The 20,676-nt window shown below is 38.6% G+C and overlaps 1 protein-coding gene across 5 annotated transcripts in view; it reads right to left on the minus strand.

Moving 5' to 3' along the window:
- PPP1R9A (protein phosphatase 1 regulatory subunit 9A) overlaps positions 1-20,676 on the minus strand; it is a 150,357-nt gene that overhangs the window by 33,631 nt on the left and 96,050 nt on the right. For all 5 annotated transcript variants that reach the window (XM_042801701.1, XM_042801704.1, XM_042801703.1 and 2 more), the window contains exons 6-7: positions 12,780-12,915; positions 4,234-4,389 (exon numbers count right to left, since the gene is read on the minus strand). In XM_042801701.1, coding sequence (XP_042657635.1) covers positions 4,234-4,389; positions 12,780-12,915 — 292 coding nt within the window. The remainder of the gene's footprint in view (positions 1-4,233; positions 4,390-12,779; positions 12,916-20,676) is intronic.

Below are 20,676 nucleotides of genomic sequence, written 5' to 3' on the forward strand. Positions count from 1 at the left end.
TATTCACAGGCTCCAAAAACACTCCAAAGTACTGTGAATCAAAGTGCAGCGTCAACAGCATAACCTTAATCCAAATGGAAATGATCATGCACATGCACCCAATACTGGTCTGCACCTGAATCCCCACCGCTTTATTATTTAAACCAGGCAGCACAGACAAACTTCTGATAGGCCCTAAAACCTTAAAGCACTGTTTAATCTGAAACTGTGACTTTGTGTGTTGAGTAAGGAGTTGAGGGCAAGGGCAAAACCTGAATTACAGCCTGAGCTGGCACTGCAGTGGAGACAAAGCCTTTGTCCATTATTTATGAATACCAGGAATAGTTACAGAAAAGCATGTTTTACATGGGGGTTACTTCTCTTACAAGACTAACGGGAGCTTTTGGGAATAGTTTATGTTGAGATAATGGAGTATGTGAGGGAGTTGTACTGAACCAAAAATTATCATCCTTGGTGAAGCAATGGCTACATTCTCAACGAGCAGGCTGTTAGTGAAAAAATGTACAATTCAAAAGAGAAGTTCTGGAGGAGTAATTTTCAAAATAACAGGAGCCATCACAGAGCTATCAATACAGGTATCTTTGAGAAAGGCCAAGCTACTTCTGAAATTCCCTTTTCATGGGACCTCTTGAACCCACTTCTTGTGGCAGCACATGAAATGCACACTCTCACATGCAGTTTGGTTTGCAAATCAGCCTTAACTGATCTAGTGAATAAACTTTGTCTTTTCTGGCGGAGAGTTCCTGAATTAATGCTGGAAGGAATAAAGAAGGCATTGATGCAACCAGTCCCACCTGAGGAACAGTTTAGGAATCTTCTTTTCCCCGCTCATTTCTTGGTCACTGTCTCCAGAGGAGACTGTATGCGCTTCTCGCCACTGGGATTATCTGATACTTACACTCCTTGACTTTGCACTGAAAAGCGTTACAAATCTTCAAGCGCTCAGTGAAAACAGCTATACTATCTCATTTCAAATGAAACCAGTCACTGACTACAACAGCTTGCAGAAACATGTAAAATGTGGCGGCACAGCAAGCACACTAGTGGGTGGAACATGCACGGGCCAGACCGCACGGGCCCTGAGCAGGCGGCTAACCCGGGGATTGCACGGGGCTCCTGAGGCAGAGCCACGGGAGAGCAGGGCCACTGGTCCCGCACGGAGAGACACCGGTGCAGCCAGGAACAGGGCGCTCGGCAGCCCTGGAGCTGGTGTTAATGGCAAGAAGTGGCCAGTGGTGCTACTTCACCCAGCAGACCAAGAAGCCGAGAAGGATATATACCTTTTTTGTAATTATATATAGTGGAGGAAACTAAGGAGATACTTTAATTAGCATTTGCATGAGGTTACTTGCAAATTTTAAGCTCACTCAATCCAATCTCTGATCTGCAGTCTTCAGTGATCGAGAACTGTTTTTTCTCATCATTCCATTTCTGTTAGTAGTGAAAAATTACGAAAGAACCATCTCAAAATGTTATGGTGTTTATAAAGCACCCAGGCCTTTCCTTAGTTCTACTACCTCATTGTTTTGGAGTGAGATAAAATCAGGGGAAGGATGGATGAGCTAGACTTTGCCCTTTGCAGAGTTAATAATGAAATCAAAAAGCCGAGACTCAAAGCTTTAGGCTACCTGCTTAAAGTCCTTTCCCATCTCTTCTAAAACCCCACAAACCCAGAAGCAGCACTTAAACAGCTTATTATTACACACAAATAAACTCAAAATTGTTGCATAAATGACAATCTGCTCAGGTACAGATGGTTTCAACAGTTATTTTTATACGCTCTGTTAGTAAGTTAAAAAAATGAATACTGAGCACCCAGTCAGATCATTGAATCAGTACATGGTACAGCAGATCCCACTGAGGCAGAAGGAAAAAAAAAAAAGACACTTTCCTGCTGATACTGATAATATCCTGACTACACTGGGAAAGAAAGTACCCAATGGAATCTAATAATCTCCATGACAATTTTAATATAATAATTATGTATTTTTTGCATATAATAATAATAATAAAATTTTCATATATTTCATTAAGACATGAAATATAATACCTAATTCTTACATAGGATGTCCTTTCCCCCTACAGATCTTGTCTCTCTTCAATCATCACAGCTAAAATAAAGCTTCTAGGTCTTTCTCTCAAAGCAGTTAAGGAAAATCAGTCCAATTTTTCCTGTTTTACAGCCAGGAAAACAAGACTTGCAGAAATACAGTGATTCACCCAGGAATGCCCATCTCTCTTCTGACTTTCATTCCAAAAGCAAGGCATTTCAAATAAGAGTGCTCTCAAAGTATGTGAGCACATTTTTCATTGCAAAGACTGAATTCAACTAATTAGGTCAAACTATTTAAGCTTAAAGATTATGTCTAACCCACTTGTTTAATACTTTCATTAATCTCTGGAGTAAGAACAAGAAAGAACAGCTATTCTTTAAATATAATTCCAGAAAACACTGTGTGGGCTTGTGCAGTGTGACCGTGAACAAGTCCTCTAGTGTTGAAAGAATTCAGGGCAAATACCAAGAAAAATACATGTACTCACTCTGTAGCAGCCAACAAAATGCAGCTGTGTACTGTTAAATACAATCAGTGAAACAAAAGTAGAATGCTAGTAACAGCAGTAACTGCGTGGGTTAGAGAGAAAGAGTCCACACTTATGCAGGAGCATTTAATGTTTTCTTCTTAGGCTCTCATCTGCACTTAAACTGGAGGACCCCAATGTCCCTTCATCTGATCTCCTCTACACCAGCGTTTTGAGGCCATTACATCAGACAGGTCTGCAAATAGCTTCAAATCAGGCTGGACATGCTCAAGTACAGCAGTAGCCCCAGTTGATGGAAACTGTATTCAAGCATAATTTTACAGGTAATTTATTCAAAGGTGAGTGCCTTGCCCATCACTGCATCTGTGGTTTGCACAGCCTTGGTACACTGGCACAATCAGAATGGCAGCATCTTCCCACCGCATTTAGAAAGTATCACTACATATAATGTAAAGTATTAGAAAAGTAAATTTTTCTGCTAATATGCATAAGAGCCTGGAACTTGAAATATGGAGTGAGAAAATTATCATTTAAGTAAAGTAAAAATCTTTCAGGAAACAATGATGAATAATAATAGGCATCCAAAGGCTGAAAATACTATCAGCAGAAAAGTAAAAGACTGGTCGCTTGTTGACTGATTATTTTCCATACATTACTCTCACTAGAGAGTAGTAACAACATACATTTAAAGAAGATAAAACATCTGGTTTGAGTGGAGGGAAGGGGATGGGAGAGGATAGGGGAAGAAGGATAAAAAGGGAGCCTCTGTATTTTAAAACTCCTTTCTGGGCTCAGGTTCTGCTGCTCAAATCTCCTATGAGGTTCTGGCTATTTTGACCCTTTCCATCTTCCTGTATTAAAAAAAAAAAAAAGTTCTTTATTGTCCTCACTCTGCCCATTACTGTGGCCTCAGATAAATTCAATTGTTTCATGTCTTTATTTGCATCAGCATTCAGGAAGGCTCAGAAATAAACCACATCAAAAGCACAGCCTAAAATACAGAAGAAATGTTTCTCAGTACTTTAGCATGCTAAGTTATATGAATCCAATGACTGCAATGGACAACACTGATTCAAACCCATTTAGTATCAGTGGATGCTATACAAACTCTGTAACCACAGTTTGCTAAAACACCAGCTTGAAATATGCCTGCTTCCCCAGTACAGCATCTTTCTAAGCGCATGGCCAAAAGTATGACCCTGCTGTACATTGACCAGTTGCTGCATAATGGTATAGGATGAGCTCCACATGTCCCTTTCCCCTGAAATTTAGCATTATCTGTTTGGTCTTCCTGATCACTTCTGACTGGAATCTTACAAAAAAAAAAAAAAAAAAAAGAGCAGTAGTATGCTAGTAATGAATTAACTGAATTAACTTGCACGTTTTCTTCCTGGTCAAAAAAAAATGCAAACCAGAGTGATGCGGCACAATAACTTCTGTGCTGAAAACTTAAATTATTAATTACTCTCTAACAATGCAACAGTCACCTGAAAGCTAATGCTAAAACAACTCCAAAGAACAGTTCCACTTCTTTTAAGCAGAACTTTTTGAGTCATTTGAAAGTACCGAGTACACAAACAGCTAGAAATCAACTCTAGTTTTCAAGAGAAAAACCAAGCACTGAGCTATGAGGTAACTAGAAATCTAATTCCAGTGAGATATTTCAGGAATATTTTCTGATCTATAACTTACCTCTTTGAATTTGTGAGCAAGCTTGCTGGTGTCCACGTCGCTGGGGGAGAACATGTCATCATTTTCAGGGAGATCAAACACTTCAATAGCCATGTCACCTCCTGGAAGGACAGGTCCCATGTCTTCGTCTTCTTCATCTGTAGCATATTCTCCTGTCTTAATTTTACAGCATTTAAGAAATTCCAGTTATCCTCTAATCAGGTAGAGACTGTTCAAAGAGTATTTAAGCTACTGTGAAAACACAGCACACAAAAAATTTACCTTTTTTATTTAGCTATAAACCCAGTACTTACAAATTCTACCAGACAAAATACAACTCCACAGTATTATTTTAGCACATTAAGAGAGAGGAGAAAAGAATTTAGTGCTTAAGCATTACTGGCTCTATATTTCAGCTGTTTTCATCCTTTTTCAAGTGAGGCCTCTTTTCCATAGGAAGACCTCTCCAAAATTGTCTCAGATTTAACAAGGAATCTTTTCCAAGCAGAAATAAAGGCAGAATGGAACCAAAAGGATCTTGATTAGTCTTTTTTAAGTCACCTGGAGGAAGTAATTCTCCAGTGATATTCCATGTTGAATCTGAAAATCTATTGGTTTGTTCTTTATAAATAAATTAATGATAGTAAAGTCACACCCACGCAGGAAGACAACAACAGGAAAAAGAAACCACGTGTCAGAGACCAGTTCAGAGACTGAAGTCAGAGTTTACTGAATTTGCACCCTGAATAAGGAGCTGCTTCTAGCTAAACAGAAAATGTGAGTTTCTTGGGCTGGTAAACCATGAGATGTGAACAATTTGCTGACCAGAATTAAAAAAAAATCATAAACTACAATCAGTATCTCAAGATTAGAAAAAATAAACCAATAATATTGAAAAGAAAAGGCTTGCAGTGTTAAACCCCTACTAGTTGCCTAGACACGTTTTTGCACGTACACCCCTGCTCATCTCTCCCCATGCCTGAGGTGACTGGGTACCACTTCGCTTCCGCAGGGCTCCCTCTGGAAGCCGGAATACATCGCGTACGGATCACAGATCACACAAAGCCTGCTGGCTATGCAAATGACCACGCAAACATATTATAAAGAAAACACTTCCTTCAGGGCCACATCTGGATTTGTAAAGCTCTGGGACTCAATAAATACATGGAAAAGGAAGGGTGGGGGAAGGGGTGCAGTCCTTCTCATGTTTACACAATAATAACACCAAAATTTTGACAAAACTACTCAAGTTTTTGAGCTTTCAGTTCCCGAGATGAAGGCACATAATATCATTATCAGAAGTATATTCCCAGTAGTGCAAGAATTATCTAATAGTATCATTTTTTGTCAAAAGAACTTTTCAAAACAACAGGTAAGAAACTCAGATGTCCAAAGAACAGTTTGAATCTCAGCTTCCTACTTTAATTTAGTTTCCCAGCTGTTGTTTAGGCTTATGTAAATCTCTCTCAATTAAAAAGCAGTGCATGGAAGCATGTTAAGTATAGGTGCCCAGGTACACACAGACAGAAAAGATATGTTTGCATTTAACAACAGGATAATATACTCGCAATACAACATCACCATTTCTTGAATAAAGAGCACATAGAATCAGAATGGTTTGGGTTGGAAGGGACCTTTAAAGATCATCAAAAATCTATAGTCTCATTTTTTAAAACATCTAAAGTTTTAAAAAATAAAGCCAAAACACACAGAAAGCATAGAATGATTTGGTAACATCTTCTGATGTTAAAAGAACTATCAAAAAGAATATAAGTCACCAACATGCACAACCCACCCATACTTTAAACGTCACTGTTAATGTGAGCCACTTCCTAGGAGAGCTACCCCTGTCTCTATAAATAGATAAACATTCTCCAATTAAATAAATGGCAACCTTTTATTTTACATAGTTTATATGTACTGAGACTAAGAATCTCAGTACACTTTAACAAAAAAAAAAAAGTTAACAGCTGTTTTTGCTTCTTTTTTCCTTATTTAAAACAGAAGCAAAGACCACACAAGCCATCTCACTGGAGTTTTCAGGCATGTTAGCATTACAGCTAAACAAAACAGCACCTGCAATTAAATTTATCATTCTGTATGTCTAGATCTCACACGCACATGCAAAATCTTCTGTTACGCTACACTTGTAGTAACTTCTATTTCTATTTGATTCCCCATGGCCACGTGCAGTTACTGTCTAAACAGAAAATTAGGCTGCTGCCTCTCCTGGCTTTTTCCAGGAGCATGTAACACTACCTTCACACACCATCTAAAATCCCAGCAAGATTTCAAAGAAATGAATTATTGTGGGGACAAAATACTAACATAATCCATGTACTGTCAATTTTGCAGTCATTATCCCTGAAAAATCTATAAGGTGATATAGAACTATCATTTCTACATGAAAAAAATTCTTGGCAGGTCCATCAGCAGTGGCAAGGAAATCTCTGAAGCATGCAAAGAGGAGGCAGAAATCAGACTGTTAACTAACAAATTCATGCCCAGTTTATTTAAAAAAACAGATCTGGCTCATCCACTTGTACATTTTAAAGGAATATATTAATTTAATGCAAAATCGTAATTATATTTATCAACTTTGGTAAAAGAATAAACCACGTGAGTTTAGTTAAAACTGATTCCTCCAGAGACTTAAACTAAAAATAAGTACCTCATACAAAAAGAAAAATGAACACATATGAAGGGCTAAGTTACACTGAGGAAAAATTCAAGAGCATGCAATATTCTACTGGCCTCAGGAACCACAGTATTTGAAGAGGGACAGCTGGCAGCTTAAAATGAACACAAAGGAAAATCCTGCTTCAAATTGGTACAAATGAGTGTCAATGTGCATAGCCATTTTTGCCTCAATTAATGCAAAAAGTAGTCATCAGAGCAAAGCACTGCAGTTTGCTCAGGTAAACAACAAGCAGGAAGACACAAATACATCACAGAACACAGAAATAAACGGGACTTTTGCATTTGTGTTCAAAAGAAAGGGATCCAACCTTATAATCACATGAAAAAGAAATTACAGATTCAAAAGAACCAATGTGCGCTTTAAGGAAATGTATGTCATAAACTACATGAAACATACTTTCCCTGAAAAAAATTATCCCTGTTGACTTTTGTTTCACATGAAACTACTAGAAGGTTGTTCACACCCCATGCCAGTAACTAGAATGGGAAATTCAGTGTTTTACAAGAAGCACAAGGCACAGACGAAAGTTATTTTACTTCAAAATAACAAAGCCTTGTAAGGTAACAGTTGTTATCGTAGCTGCTTGAGGTTCTTTGCAACACATTTTGTATTCTTAGCTGACAACAACAATATTTTTTTAGTTAATAGTCAATGAAAACTTGCATGTTCTTGAAGGAAAATCTTGGACTCTTCAGTCTGTATCGGTGAGCAAAATCCATCCATGCTAAAGACCTGTTTCTCATTTCAGTAGCACCTACGGCTCTAGCTTATCCCATCCACAGGAACAGCTTCCGATACTAGCCATTCAATTTTGCTATACACTATCACAGCTAATAGCATGAAATTATCTTTATAAACATGAACTGCAATTTCCCACTTTAATAGGGAAAATGTGTTACTTGCGTTGTTTAACTGCCTTGTAAATTCTTGAAATGGGCCTAAGACTCCCAAGCTGAAAGAAGCAGCAGCACCAGCCAGGATAATGGAGACAGACCTTCCCCAAATCACTGTAACAAAGGCTGTATCAAGCTAAATCTTTTTTTTTTGTGCTGAAATTCTCCCATAACCAGAGAAAATCATTTGAAGAACTATAAAAATAACTCAAGCCCAACTCTGGTTTTTTTGATGTTTTATCCTTACTTCTTTCTAAAGAGCGAAAAAAAATATAATGATATAGCTCAATCATCGCTTTTACAGGAGTGTTTCATATTAATGATGTTGGAAAAACCATACTCTCTGAAAGATCTTGTTTAACTAATGTATTCTTTGGGTGTTAGACATTCAAGCACACTGCAACATTTTTCCTTTTGTGTGTGTCAAGATTTTCTTCAATCTTTCTAATGTTGTTTTGATCTCAGAATGTCCTTATAAATGAGAATTATAAACGAAAAAAATATTCAAATTACTACTGGCAATATTAAAATACATTAAAACGTCACTTGTCTATAGCCAAAGAGTGAATAGAATTATGCAATACATTATTAATTTCACATCCTGCATCACCATATGCAGCCTTCAGGGGAACAGCTCATCTGCTTTATGTGACTTTTGCCATTCATTGTAGAACATGAAGAAGACAATACTATGTTCAAGTCAGAATTCCAAGAAATGGCAGAATTTGACTAAAATGTGCCCAGAACTCTGTGTTAACACAGGGAAGTCAAAAAGTTTTAGTCAAGTATACAGATTCAGGTAGTACTTAACACACTCAGTAGGAAATACAAAGACAGGGCCTACTTCAAAGCCTTTGAGTTTTGTCTTCTGATAGGATACAACAAATTAAAAGGATGTGGGATTTTAGGAAGCTAGATGGACTGGTGCTGAGTAAACTCTGCAGCAGGCTATCTAGCGGCAGCACCTGAAACAACATACTTCCCCAGCTTTATTGTAGTTAGCACAGGCTCATTGGGAAATGCCAACGCTGCCTACCGTAAGTAGTGCTTGAGAAATAACTGCTACCACCGGCTTTGCTTGGCTCATGGGAGCTTAACAACAAATTGTGAGCTGCTTGTCTCTGCATGGACTCCATTGCGGGCATCCCTCCTCTTTTACCATTTGTCAGTTCTGCACAAGGTTCTTGTGTTTCCATGCAAAGACTCAAATGAAGGAGCACCTGAGAGCATCCTGCAACACTGCGACAACCTGCAGCCCATGATAACAGCAGATTCTGAAGTGCAGGGATACAGGGCATTTATATAGTGAATGATGTTTCTTTCAGGATCACTTATATAGTAAAAGATGTATCTTTTGAAAACACTATGTGTATTACTGTGAATTTTCCCCAACAAACAACTGTCATGTAACATTCCTACAAGGCAATGGAATGAAGTTACAGCAGGCTAACAAGAGTCTTTCATTTAGCATCTGACTCAAGTCTAGTGCACACTTGCTGGGAGAAGTCAAAATTGTCTCAATAATGCTGTTATTTTAAAGAACTTGGATCCTTATAAAACAGTGAGATTGCTGTCTGGGCTGTGATGAAGACTGCCCTGAGTTTCAAAACAGAGGAAATCCAGCCAGCAGGTGGCCCAGGAAGATGAAACACCAGGACCTGCACATGCCTGGCAGACACTCTCTTCCTGTGACTTGACCAGCTCTACCAAACACAGTCATGTCCAGGACTCAAACACAGATCGCTGATTTCCTGCTCCGGAAACCTGATATGTTACTGCTGTCTTTGTGGTAACTTTCTGAGGCTCAGAATTCGACAGCCTCGATGGAGGGTTGAATAAAGATCATTTTCTTGTTTGTTTATGCAGCATTGTAGCTAGAGATCCATGTTGCCATATTTTAAGAACTGTATGAAAATGAATAGGACAGTTTGATACTGAGCAACTGCTGTATAATTCTGTGCCACCTCAGCACGAAACTCCTCGCACTGGCAATCCAAATATTCCTGAACTTCATGCAGTCAGAATCACTATCACTTTGAGGAAATGGACTCAGAAGGGTAGCTTGTTTTGTACATTTGTGGATATTCATTCAGACAGTGTAAATTGAGATTTTTCTTGCCCAAAATATGCCCTGCTTACCAGAGCCAAAAAGTAAAGGGCTGGCAGTGGTGTCTGGCATATAGCAACATAAACCCCGACATGTTTGCCCTCACAGAGGAAGGTGAGCTCAAAGTAGTAATGCTTGCATTTGACAGTAAGTGGAGTAGAAGTGTTTGTGGTGACCAAAAATGTCTTTGAACTGTGCCTAATGTGCATTAGATCACACCTTCCATTGTGTCAACTGCCTGGGAATGGTGCAAGTTATGTGAGTTTACTTGGATGGCACAGTCAGGTGACAACAAAATTTAAAATATTCAGGGTTGCTGCAGGTTCCTAATAAAATCTATTGTTAAGTCTGTTAACTAAGAAAGGGAACACGCCTCATTGCATACTCTAGTAACTACACCCCAGCCATCTATTCTGAGAATAAGTTTACCACCTCTCTCCCAAATACAGAAATGGCATCAAGTAGGAAACAGATATGAGTTTCAGTGATTCCAATGTAGTACTGCATTATTTCTGAAGCCAAATTACTTCTTCCAAAAGGGATTTCTGACGATATTCTGGATCTTCCCTGGTAGATGTCTTTTCCTTTGTTCTTCCTCCTTTCCTTACATACTGCATGAAAGTTTGCACTGCAAACACTAATGGTCAAAAATCACATCATGGTCACAGAGGTGGTCATCATCCTTAGTGTAGTGGTACAGTAAGAAAACATGCCTTTGACTCTGTTAATTACTTGCCCTATCTTGTTTTCTCTCTAGCATCCAAAGGCATTACCAACAGAAAACACTTTGTGCATTTAGTAATTTTTGTGTTAAAAATGTATGCAGTGAACTTGGCTTAAGGGTTTGTAACCACTGAATTGCAAGGACAACAATACACATCACAAAAAAACATCTGGTACCTACTCATCCCCGTCATCTTTCACTACTGTGCTGAGAAACACTTGCACGGTCATGAGTACAAAAATGTCACTGTCAGCACCAGCACAGCAACCATCCCTACTGAAGGCTGAGGTACCACCAGGATCAGTATCGATCTATATGCTTTTAACAATATTTTCGTTATTACCAGATCTTAAGTTACGACATCTGTGTGCTGCATGAAAGTCAGCAACACAAACCTTTGAGATTTTTTGCAGGTGGATGCATCCTCTAGGTAAAAGGTGTAATGCATCAATTACTCACATAGTTTGCCTTCAGCTGCACATCCCTCTACGTGCGAGTATACAGTGAGGAGTTGAATGTCAGGCAGTTAGGACACAACTCTCCTGTCAATGTGAAAGCTATCAGATGATGTTTACCATAAAATGATATCACAGGACTTCAAACCTGAATGTCTACATCATGCTGTGATGAGTTATGACAAGTCTCTTGTTCCAAAGGCTAGAGTTGTCTCTGGTTTGTTTTTGAGGTGATGATAGAGTTCCTTTTGGAATTTAGTCAAGATCTTGAATTTTAATTCTAGACTAAAGAGAAGTTAGAAGACTTGCATGTTTCTATAGTTTGAGGAGGAAACAGAGAGGATATGGATTTTCTAGCCTTCATGGTCTTGCACAGGCACACATACATACGGATCCTCAAACAGATGAGTACAACTTTTATTTATATGAGTTAAATATGCACTTATGACAGGAATCATTCTGAAACATATTAAAGTATTTTTATTTTCATTATCAGTGGAAATTAAAGTAAATGAAAGCATCACTGGGGCTAGACAGGATTTTGACATGTCTTCTGGGACACCTGTGATTTTTCTGAACTATTGCTAGTTTAACGGTGTGTTTCAAAATCCAAGTGTATCCTAATTTTATCTCAGAGGGGTTTTTTTCTCTGTTTCACTGTTTAGAAGCATTTAGTACCTAAAGGAAAACTAAGCTGAAATAAATGCATAGCATGAATTCTCTATCTCCCCTTCTCTATTGCCTCCTTCCAATAAATAAAATAAAAAATCTGGCCCAGGACGGAAACACACTAATAGATGGAGTTTGTAATTTCAAATAGTATTATTCAAGATAATGTGAAATGAAGGTGGCATGCTTGGGATATGTGGAAGTGGTTTGTTACAACTGCCTTTTACCTTAGCCCAGCAGCTAATCTAGGCAGTAACACAGACAGTAGTCTCTGAAAAAGCTCTCTCATTAATTTTTCCAAGTATCTTGGAAAGATAATTGCCTAATATTTAGGCATAATGGAAATTTTAAGATAATGGGAAGAAATTACAGATAATTTACTGTATAAAGTTGACAGTTTCAAAACCTTTGTTTTGGGACATCAGGCACTAATTGCAAACATCAATATATGCTTCAGACAAAGTAGATCAATTCTCTGTCCTGTGGAATATCTGTTCACAGAAAACCAAAAAGCAGTGTGTGGAAGGAGGGGTCTTACCTGAAATTATCTGCATGAATTAATTAATTTTGGAATTAATGTTCTGAATTAAGAAGAACATCAAACATTCCAGGAAAAAAAAAAAGGTCTAAAACTTCCTCAATCCCCTAAAAGTTAGAAGGCGACTTTTACCAGTTTTCACAAAAACCCTAATGTTTCAGTGCACAAGCAAACCAAATTTATTCCCTTATTTCAGAGAATCATATGCCTTCAGACGAAGAGCAATCATTACAGAAGCATCGACAAATTTGATATTTGCTCTTCTGGAACAAAACAAAAATTTTAAATCCATGCTGAAAAGTTTTTCAGTAACTTTGTTCTTCAAATAAGATTCATCATCAAAATCTGTAAAAATCATCATCAGAGGTAATGGAGAGGGCCAGTAGCTGACCTCTGAGTGACAATTAAAAAGAAGGAATTAGGAATAGAAAACAGAACATTAAAAACCATGGAACAGTGAAAATCTAGACAGTCTCTTACCTCATCATCATCTGCATCGTACTGTGCATAATGCTGCTCCAGCAGCTCTCTCTGGCGGCGTTCTTGTTCTAGAGTTTGGCTAATCAGCTGCGCAACCTCACTCACTTGTCCTGGTTTTTCTCGTCCAATTACAAACCTATACAAAACATTAGTGAAAAAAATATTACTCCTATAGTTTCACCAAAGTTCTAGATTTTTAGCTGTGTCTTCTATAGAGGGTGGACTTTTCCTCCACAGATACGTGGCTGTGATTGCTTCACATGTGTTCTGTGGATGACATTTGCCAGAAGGGCACTGTGTGCAAGACTAGGAGTTACCAGACCATGACAGTACAGGAGGGGGAAAAAAGAAGTTACCACTAAAGCCTTCACTCCAAATTCCAATAAAAAAGGTTCTCTGAGTTTGAACTTTATGGACACAGACCACAAGCAGGGCAATTTACAAAAAAATGTATCATCACTTCCATTCCCTTTAATGTATTTCCCAGAGGCCTGCAGAGGACCAGATGCACAGTAATAGCACAGATACGTTTCTGGCAGCTCGTAGGGTAAGGAACATGCACCAGAGCAACTTCCTTCCCCACCTTGACTTAGAAGATATTTCTGAGCTTTTATATTTGCCTTCCTACTGTTTGTAACAGAGAATCTCCTTCCACATTTTTAAATCCGACAGACACCATTTCCCTAATTTTAAGCTGCATTTAAATCTTCCTTTTATTCCATGAACTTCTGTTGCTAAGGAGCGTTCTTCTCCACTGTTAGCTATTGCTGAACACTGGGAGCACATCTCTTTGGCTTAACAAAAGACAGGGGAAGCACCTCTTTCTTGGTTGAGACTTACAAGACTGCTTTGCAATCCTGCTTTCAGCAACTGAAATTCAGAATTGGCTTGGATTGTAACAGTTTTTCAGCACAGTGGCCATAATTAGATACTTTGCTATCTGTAGTATTAATGATAAACACCCATTATACAGTACTAAGACACTGTAAACTACTGAACAAAAGCACAATTTAAAGATGTCAAGATGAAGGAATAATTTCTTGGCAGTCTAGCAAGACAATTAGGTAATTACAGGTGAAAAAATATTATGCAGAGCTGAAAAGCACAATCAGGTGACAATGAGATACTGCATATGGTAAATTACTTGTTTCCACAACATTTGGCTCAAATGATGAATTTAATTTAGAAATGTGCATTATATCCCATGTAAGAACATTATTTTCATTATTACTGACTATCACTGTTAAAGTCATTTGGGACTTGGCATCCATGTGTAAGTCAGCTCTTCTCATGAGTGGATGATCCCGAGTCCATTTCCTATGCCAAACAATTTGTCAGACTCTATGAAATCAGGCACTACAGCAACAAATACAATTTGGAGATTATTTCAACATCATCAAAATATCCAAGTGAGTAATTACTTCCAAAAGGATAAGAAAGCTGAGAATGAGTGAGTCCATTTGAAATAATGACACAAGGTGTTCTCAAAATAAATAGCAAGAAAGTGTCTTAGTTTAAAAACATTTATAGAAAATACAGCAGAAACTAGAACAAAATCAAGGAAATAACATCAGCATTTTAATCCTGATCAAAACAGATCACAGTCTGGCACTCATATCCTGCTATTACAAAATATGACATTGGTTCTCATTAATGATAAAGACCTTGGGCTGAAAGAAAAAGAACGTTTCTTCATGGCCCCTATACTTCATCTGTTCTGCATACTGACTCATAGTCGGATCCTGTTTCCTCTGAATTTTAATTTTAGAGCCAAGTATCACAAAGACTAAACCAGCCATGTTTTCAGTCTCAATTGGGAGGAACAATAAACTTTTGATATTAGTACACGAAGTAAGAAAGGATCCAACCCATATTTGCTACATATTTGTCTCCTCTAATGTAAAAACAAATTAAGAAAATATGAAAAAAATCCCACTTCTATTTTAAACAAACATTTTAAGCTACCTTATGTGTGAGTATTAGTTATACACAGTAGAGAAAGCATTACATCTGTAAACACAAGAGAGATCCCCAATGTAGTAAATTATGAAACCACCCAAAGTGATGCAAATATCGTATTCTCTCCTGCCCTCTGCCTAATAATTCACCTCTCTTGGAAAATAAGACACTTGAAATACTTCATACAATCATTTTTGTACACTGAAAACCTAGAACAGACAATCTGTAATGCATCTGAAGTCTGGTAACTCCTGATTATTTAGAGGTGGTTTTGACACATTAGGCTGTAATGCAGTAATATTTTCAGGCAGACAAGCTTAGGTAGGACACAAAAATGTAAACGCTTATTAATTGAATTTTTCTTCTCACGACAAAGCTACTCACAGTTTATAGTGATGTGATTTTCAAGGCTTGAATCATATGTCAAAATGAAGTTCCTCTATGATACCTGAAGCTATTAGATGATACACAAATAAGAGCCTCAAACCAATGACAAAGTTTAAAGCAAATGTTTTCCAAAATAGAAATACGCAAGGAATGTTTTGTTTTCCTACAATTTACTGCTTTAAAGTAAGATATTTCCAAAGTGTCTGAAAATATTTAGAAGCATTCAATCTACAATTGATGTCAATTCTAGATAAAGAATTGTAAATTTGTAAAATGGTATACTGCATTGTCAACAATTACAGTTTTCACAAACTAAATAAAACATTTTGTCATGTTACATTCCATGACTTTAAGAACACTATGCTGCATATAATTAACTCATATCTAAAGACATAAATTATAAATTTATAATTTAAAGAGAGATGAATAAATATTTCTTAGAAAACTGTAAAGCAGAGGCAGTTATTAAAATGCTAAGCATGAATTAGATCTTCACGCCCAGAATGGCTTTAAATACAAGAACTATCATAATCTGAAGTGTTTAAATACAAAAAAGAGACATAAGGTTGTGATTCACTGACCAGAAAATTACTCACTGAACCATAAACTGCATACTTCAACAAAGTGGCTAATTATGTATTTCGCATCACTCTGGCTCACCAAAATTAAGCACATGCATTTCAGACTTGATTAGTTAGTCTCAAGGGCCAAAAGTGTTATAACAAAGAACTATAAATTTGATCAGCAATAATATATTTAAGAAGCTGGTTATGTTTCTGGATATGAGACAAATGAGGATTTTAAAGCCTTTAAACCTCATCATGATAACATCCCCTTTTATTATTAAAGCCAGCAACTGCAAAATAAAACCCAGTGAATCTGTGATGCTGTACTACAAGCCATCACTGTACTAAATCTCAGGGCATTACTCATTATTTCTGATGTCCACAGAAAAGAAAGAGAGAGGAGAGAACATCACAGAGAAGCAGGGCATGAACTGACCTTGATATTCAGTTACACACAATCTAGCTGAATTACCAGCTGTGAAATATTCTCTTTGGTTGTGGTTAAAATAAACAGGGACAGCGCTAGGGATATAATTAACATTTGACTCTACTTTGGAATTAAGAAGATCTAAAAGAATACAATAGCTGGAGAAATTGAAAATTAAACTACATCAATGGTGGTTAAGAAAAGCATTCTACTGAAATTGACAGCAATTCCTAGATCTCTTGCAATCCAGTCACGATTTAATAATTTTAAAGCACGCCTGATATATGGCTTTCTGCAGGTTTCCAACTTTTATTAAATGAGGATCTGCAGACCTGTGTTTCTTGAAAAAAGATTTAAAAATGTATTGATTTTTTTACCAACCATGGGAACCAGAAACATGTAAGAATGGATTAAATTAAAATATTTCCACATTTCAAAGAACTTTGGTACTAGAAAAATGTGCAAAGGCACCAACTCTGTGACACAAAACTGAAGTTCTGCAGCATGGCTTTTTAGTGACACGAGTTGATAATTTCTCCTAAAAATATTTCAGGCATTAAGTGCTTAGTTAAAAAGAATTTAGCATGGATTCTTTAAATTCAACAAAAATCATGTAAGAATACAGCAGACTCATTCTAAGAAATAAAGAATGGGGGTGTTTGCTGAAATAGGATTCACAATTTTTTCTTCTAAGCTTTCGTAAAAAAGAGTTTGGTCAATAAAAACGTACAGTAAATGTCACTGTATTTGGGGGAGTTTTACACTTGGATTTTAAAAGTGGTTTTCCTCTGAGCTTTAAATCACAAAGCTGCTTCTACTACCATTTATCTAATTTACTTCAAGATGTCTTCAATTACCTACTCTGGCTGCTTCCATTAGGGTAATAGCCCTATAATTAATCCAAAGTGCTAAAAGTGGTGTGAACCCTGTAAGAAGGCAGCTTTATTTAGTTACAGCAGTGCAAGCTGGAACTTTTCATGTTTTCAAGAACAAGATCAAGCTCTCTTAAAAGCTGGCAGCCTCAAATACAGAGGTCACTGACTGCACATAAGGAATTCACAACCTATGAACTTCCGTTACACTTTTTCAGATAAAACGATCTGAAACTTTGAGTCCTAAAGAGTCTTTGAATCATTGAATAATATAGATTGGAAGGGAGCTCTGGTCCATCCCAAGCCCCCTGCTTCAAAGCAGGGCCAACAGTGTCATGGCCTTGATCAGTTTTGAATCTCTCCAATGATGGGATGCAATCTGTTCCAGTGCTTGAGAAACCTCACAGTATGGAGGATTTTTTTGGTGAAAATACCTAGTGAGAATTTCCCTTGCTGCAATTCTGTTCATTGCCTGTTATCTTGTCCCCATACAGAGAGTACAAAGAATCTGGGTTCACCCTTTCTACCCCCGGAAGGTAGCCGAGACAGCAGTAAGATGCCTGCCACCCCGTTCTTTTCTTTGGACTGAGTATGTTCTTTCCACCTCTTCCCAGGGTGTTTCTTGCAGAGCTGCTCTCTAGCTCCCAGTGTCACACAGGGCTATGCTGCTCCAGATGCAGCACTCACATTTGCCCTTACTTCGTAAGGTTTCTGCCAGCTCATTTCTCCAGCCTGTTGAGGTCCCTCTGAACAGCAGCCCTGCCTGTTAGCGCATCTAACCCCGACTGCAAACTTGCTAACTGCCTTCTGCCTTATGTCAGTAAATCCACAGATTTACTTGCACCAGAGACAAGAGTGGGCATAGCAATCTTTAAAGCTATTAGCTGTAACCAAGATCAACTCAGGGTGATTGGCAGAATGAAGTAAACAAGGTTTGCCTGGAGACTAGTGATGGTAGTGACCCAAAAGTAACATAAACAAGTGAACAACTCTGCCTGGAGACTAGCACCCCAACTAACATGAGGAAGTAAGCACCATCAGTAGATGAGAGGGGCAATGATTGAATGACGTTATCTAAGGTCACATAAGAAGCATCTGACAGGGCAACCCATGTAATGTCTAGTGCAGAATGCTGGCTATGTAAAGCCAGCACTGAAAAGCAAACTTTGGGGAAAAGCCTCTGAAGACCCTGGAGATAGAACTGCCAGTAAGCTGACCTATTGTGCAGATGTTCTGTAGCCTCCATCCTTGTCTCCAGACCCAAGATGAAGCAAGCTATGTGCAGTACCCTGAATTTGACCACCGACAGCAGCACTCCAACTTATCAGTGGTTTGAGTCAACATGGGCATCCTTTTGCCCAGTCATCAGTCAGGACAGATGCATGGGGACACAACTTCCTTGGTGTGACTGTGGCATGAGCTGTAGGTAACATGTAACAGTAATGTGCCAAGAACTAGACGTGTGCACAGTGTGTCCTGTGTGACTCGCGGTTGTTGTCGAAGCAGTGGTTACTATTATTTTATTATTAATTTTATTTATTTTTTAAAGTATTCGAATGATTAAGTATTTGAAGTAAACAATAGCTCATCTAGTTCACCTGCATAACCATACTCATACTCATTGAACAACTGTCACAGCACACCATGACAAAGTGTGGCATATGGTTCATGGGCAGCAGGCACTAAAGGTATTGAGACCTGTAAATGAACCCTTACACTCCAGTGCCATTGCTGACCTCAGGCACAATGTTGGAGAATGCAGGAAACATGAAGATGTCCCTGCAACAATATCCAGGTCATTAGTCAATCTGTGGAAAAACTGAGGCAAAGCAGTCATTAATTTACCTCAGACTTTTCTGTATCCTTTGCAACAAGCTCTTCTGCCCCACTGAGCAGCAAATCTGGCTCCATGGAGAAGGGGAGAAAAGTAGATGTTGCTAAAATTGACTTCTGCAATGCTTTTGGCATGGTCTCCTCTGGTATCCTTATATCCTCAAAGACCAAGCAGGTCTCCTGGGTTCTTCTATCCTTCAGGGCACTGGTCCCATAGAATCCTGCTAAGCAGATCCCTGAACAAGTCAAAATTTGCTTTCCTGAAGCCCAGGGTTGTAATTCTAATGCTCATCTCCATTTCTCTCCAGTTCTTATACTCCACCATTTCATGGTTAATGCTCCTAAAGCTGCCATTAAGCTTCACTGAATATCTGACCAGTTCCAAACTGGTCATAAACTTAAACTTGTTTGTGAGTAACAGATTTAGCAGACTGCCTCCCTTAGTTGGCTCACTAAACACTTGTGTCAAGAAGTTATTTTTGAGACATTCCAAAAATCTCCTGGATTACTTGCACCAAACCATGTTACCCTTCCAGTAGACGCTGGAGCAGCGTAAGTCCTCTGTAAGTCCCTAACCATAACCTCTGAACTCACTTGTCACTTGTTCCAAGGCAAGAGTTAGGTCATCCTCCCTCATGTTGTATGGATCCCTTCTCTCCCCAGCATTTTTAATTCCTCCAAGAAAGTCCATAAAAACCAGTACCTCTCCTGAAATATCAGCTGCACAACCAGGGGCTGTCCTGCATCCAATCCTACCCGACCGGCATGATCAAGAAGAATATCTCTTATGCCCTTCCACTCTAGCTCCCAGAGCCCTGTGACACAGAATCGTAGAATCACAGAATCAGAACAGTTTGGGTTGGAAGGGACCTTTAAAGGTTATCTAGTTCAACCCCCCTGCAATAAGCAGGGACATCTTCAACTAGATCAGGTTGCTCAGAGCCCCAGCCAACCTGAGCTTGAATGTTTCCAGGGATGAAGCATCTACCACCTCTCTGGGCAACCTGTTCCAGTGTTTCATCACGATCACTGTAAAAAATGTCTTCCTTATATCTAGTCTAATTCTACCCTCTTTTAGTTTAAAGCCACTACCCCTTGTCCTATCGCAACAGGCCCTGCTAAAACGTTTGTTGCCATCTTTCTTATAAGCCCCCTTTAAGCACTTAAGCCCTCCTCTGGACCTGCTCCAACAGGTCCATGTCTTTCCTGTGCTGAGGACTGCAGATCTGGATGCAGTACTTCAGGTGGGGTCGCACCAGAGCAGACTAGAGGGGCAATTAAAATTTACAGGCTCCCCTTGATCAGGTGGCCTGTGGTAGACACCAGCCACAAGGTTCCCTTTGTTGTCTCAGTCTCTAATTCTTAGCCATAAGCTTTCAACCTGCTCGTGGCTATTCTTCAGAGACATACTCAAGGTCTTCCTTAGCAGTATCAATGGTGCTGGCGTTGAGCAGCAAAGTAACAGCTTAAGCGCCATAAAAGCCTCAGCACTCTCTCCACAACATCTCAGATACAAGCCCCTGATAAGCTATGCTACTATCAACACTAAATGAGTATCGAGTCAGACGATTAGGAAGTCATGTAAAAAACCCACACACTAATATTAATGCACTTAGATTAATTATTCCCACAGAAATCAATTCTAGTCTAGGGCCTTACTGACACAGCTTTATTCAAAAGTACTTCAAAATTAGCCAAGGGATTCAACATTTTGGCACCTCTCCAGGTTCTGGTCCTTATATTGCTCTGCTCTTCTGAGAGCACAGGTAAAAAATCTCTTCCATCTCTTTCAGACAGCCTGACAGTATTGCAACATAACGCTTGCATAAAAGGTCTCCTTGATTATATGATGT

This window comes from Tyto alba, unplaced genomic scaffold (genome assembly GCF_018691265.1).
Source record: "Tyto alba isolate M040663 unplaced genomic scaffold, T.alba_DEE_v4.0 Super-Scaffold_38, whole genome shotgun sequence".
Lineage (NCBI taxonomy): Eukaryota > Metazoa > Chordata > Aves > Strigiformes > Tytonidae > Tyto > Tyto alba.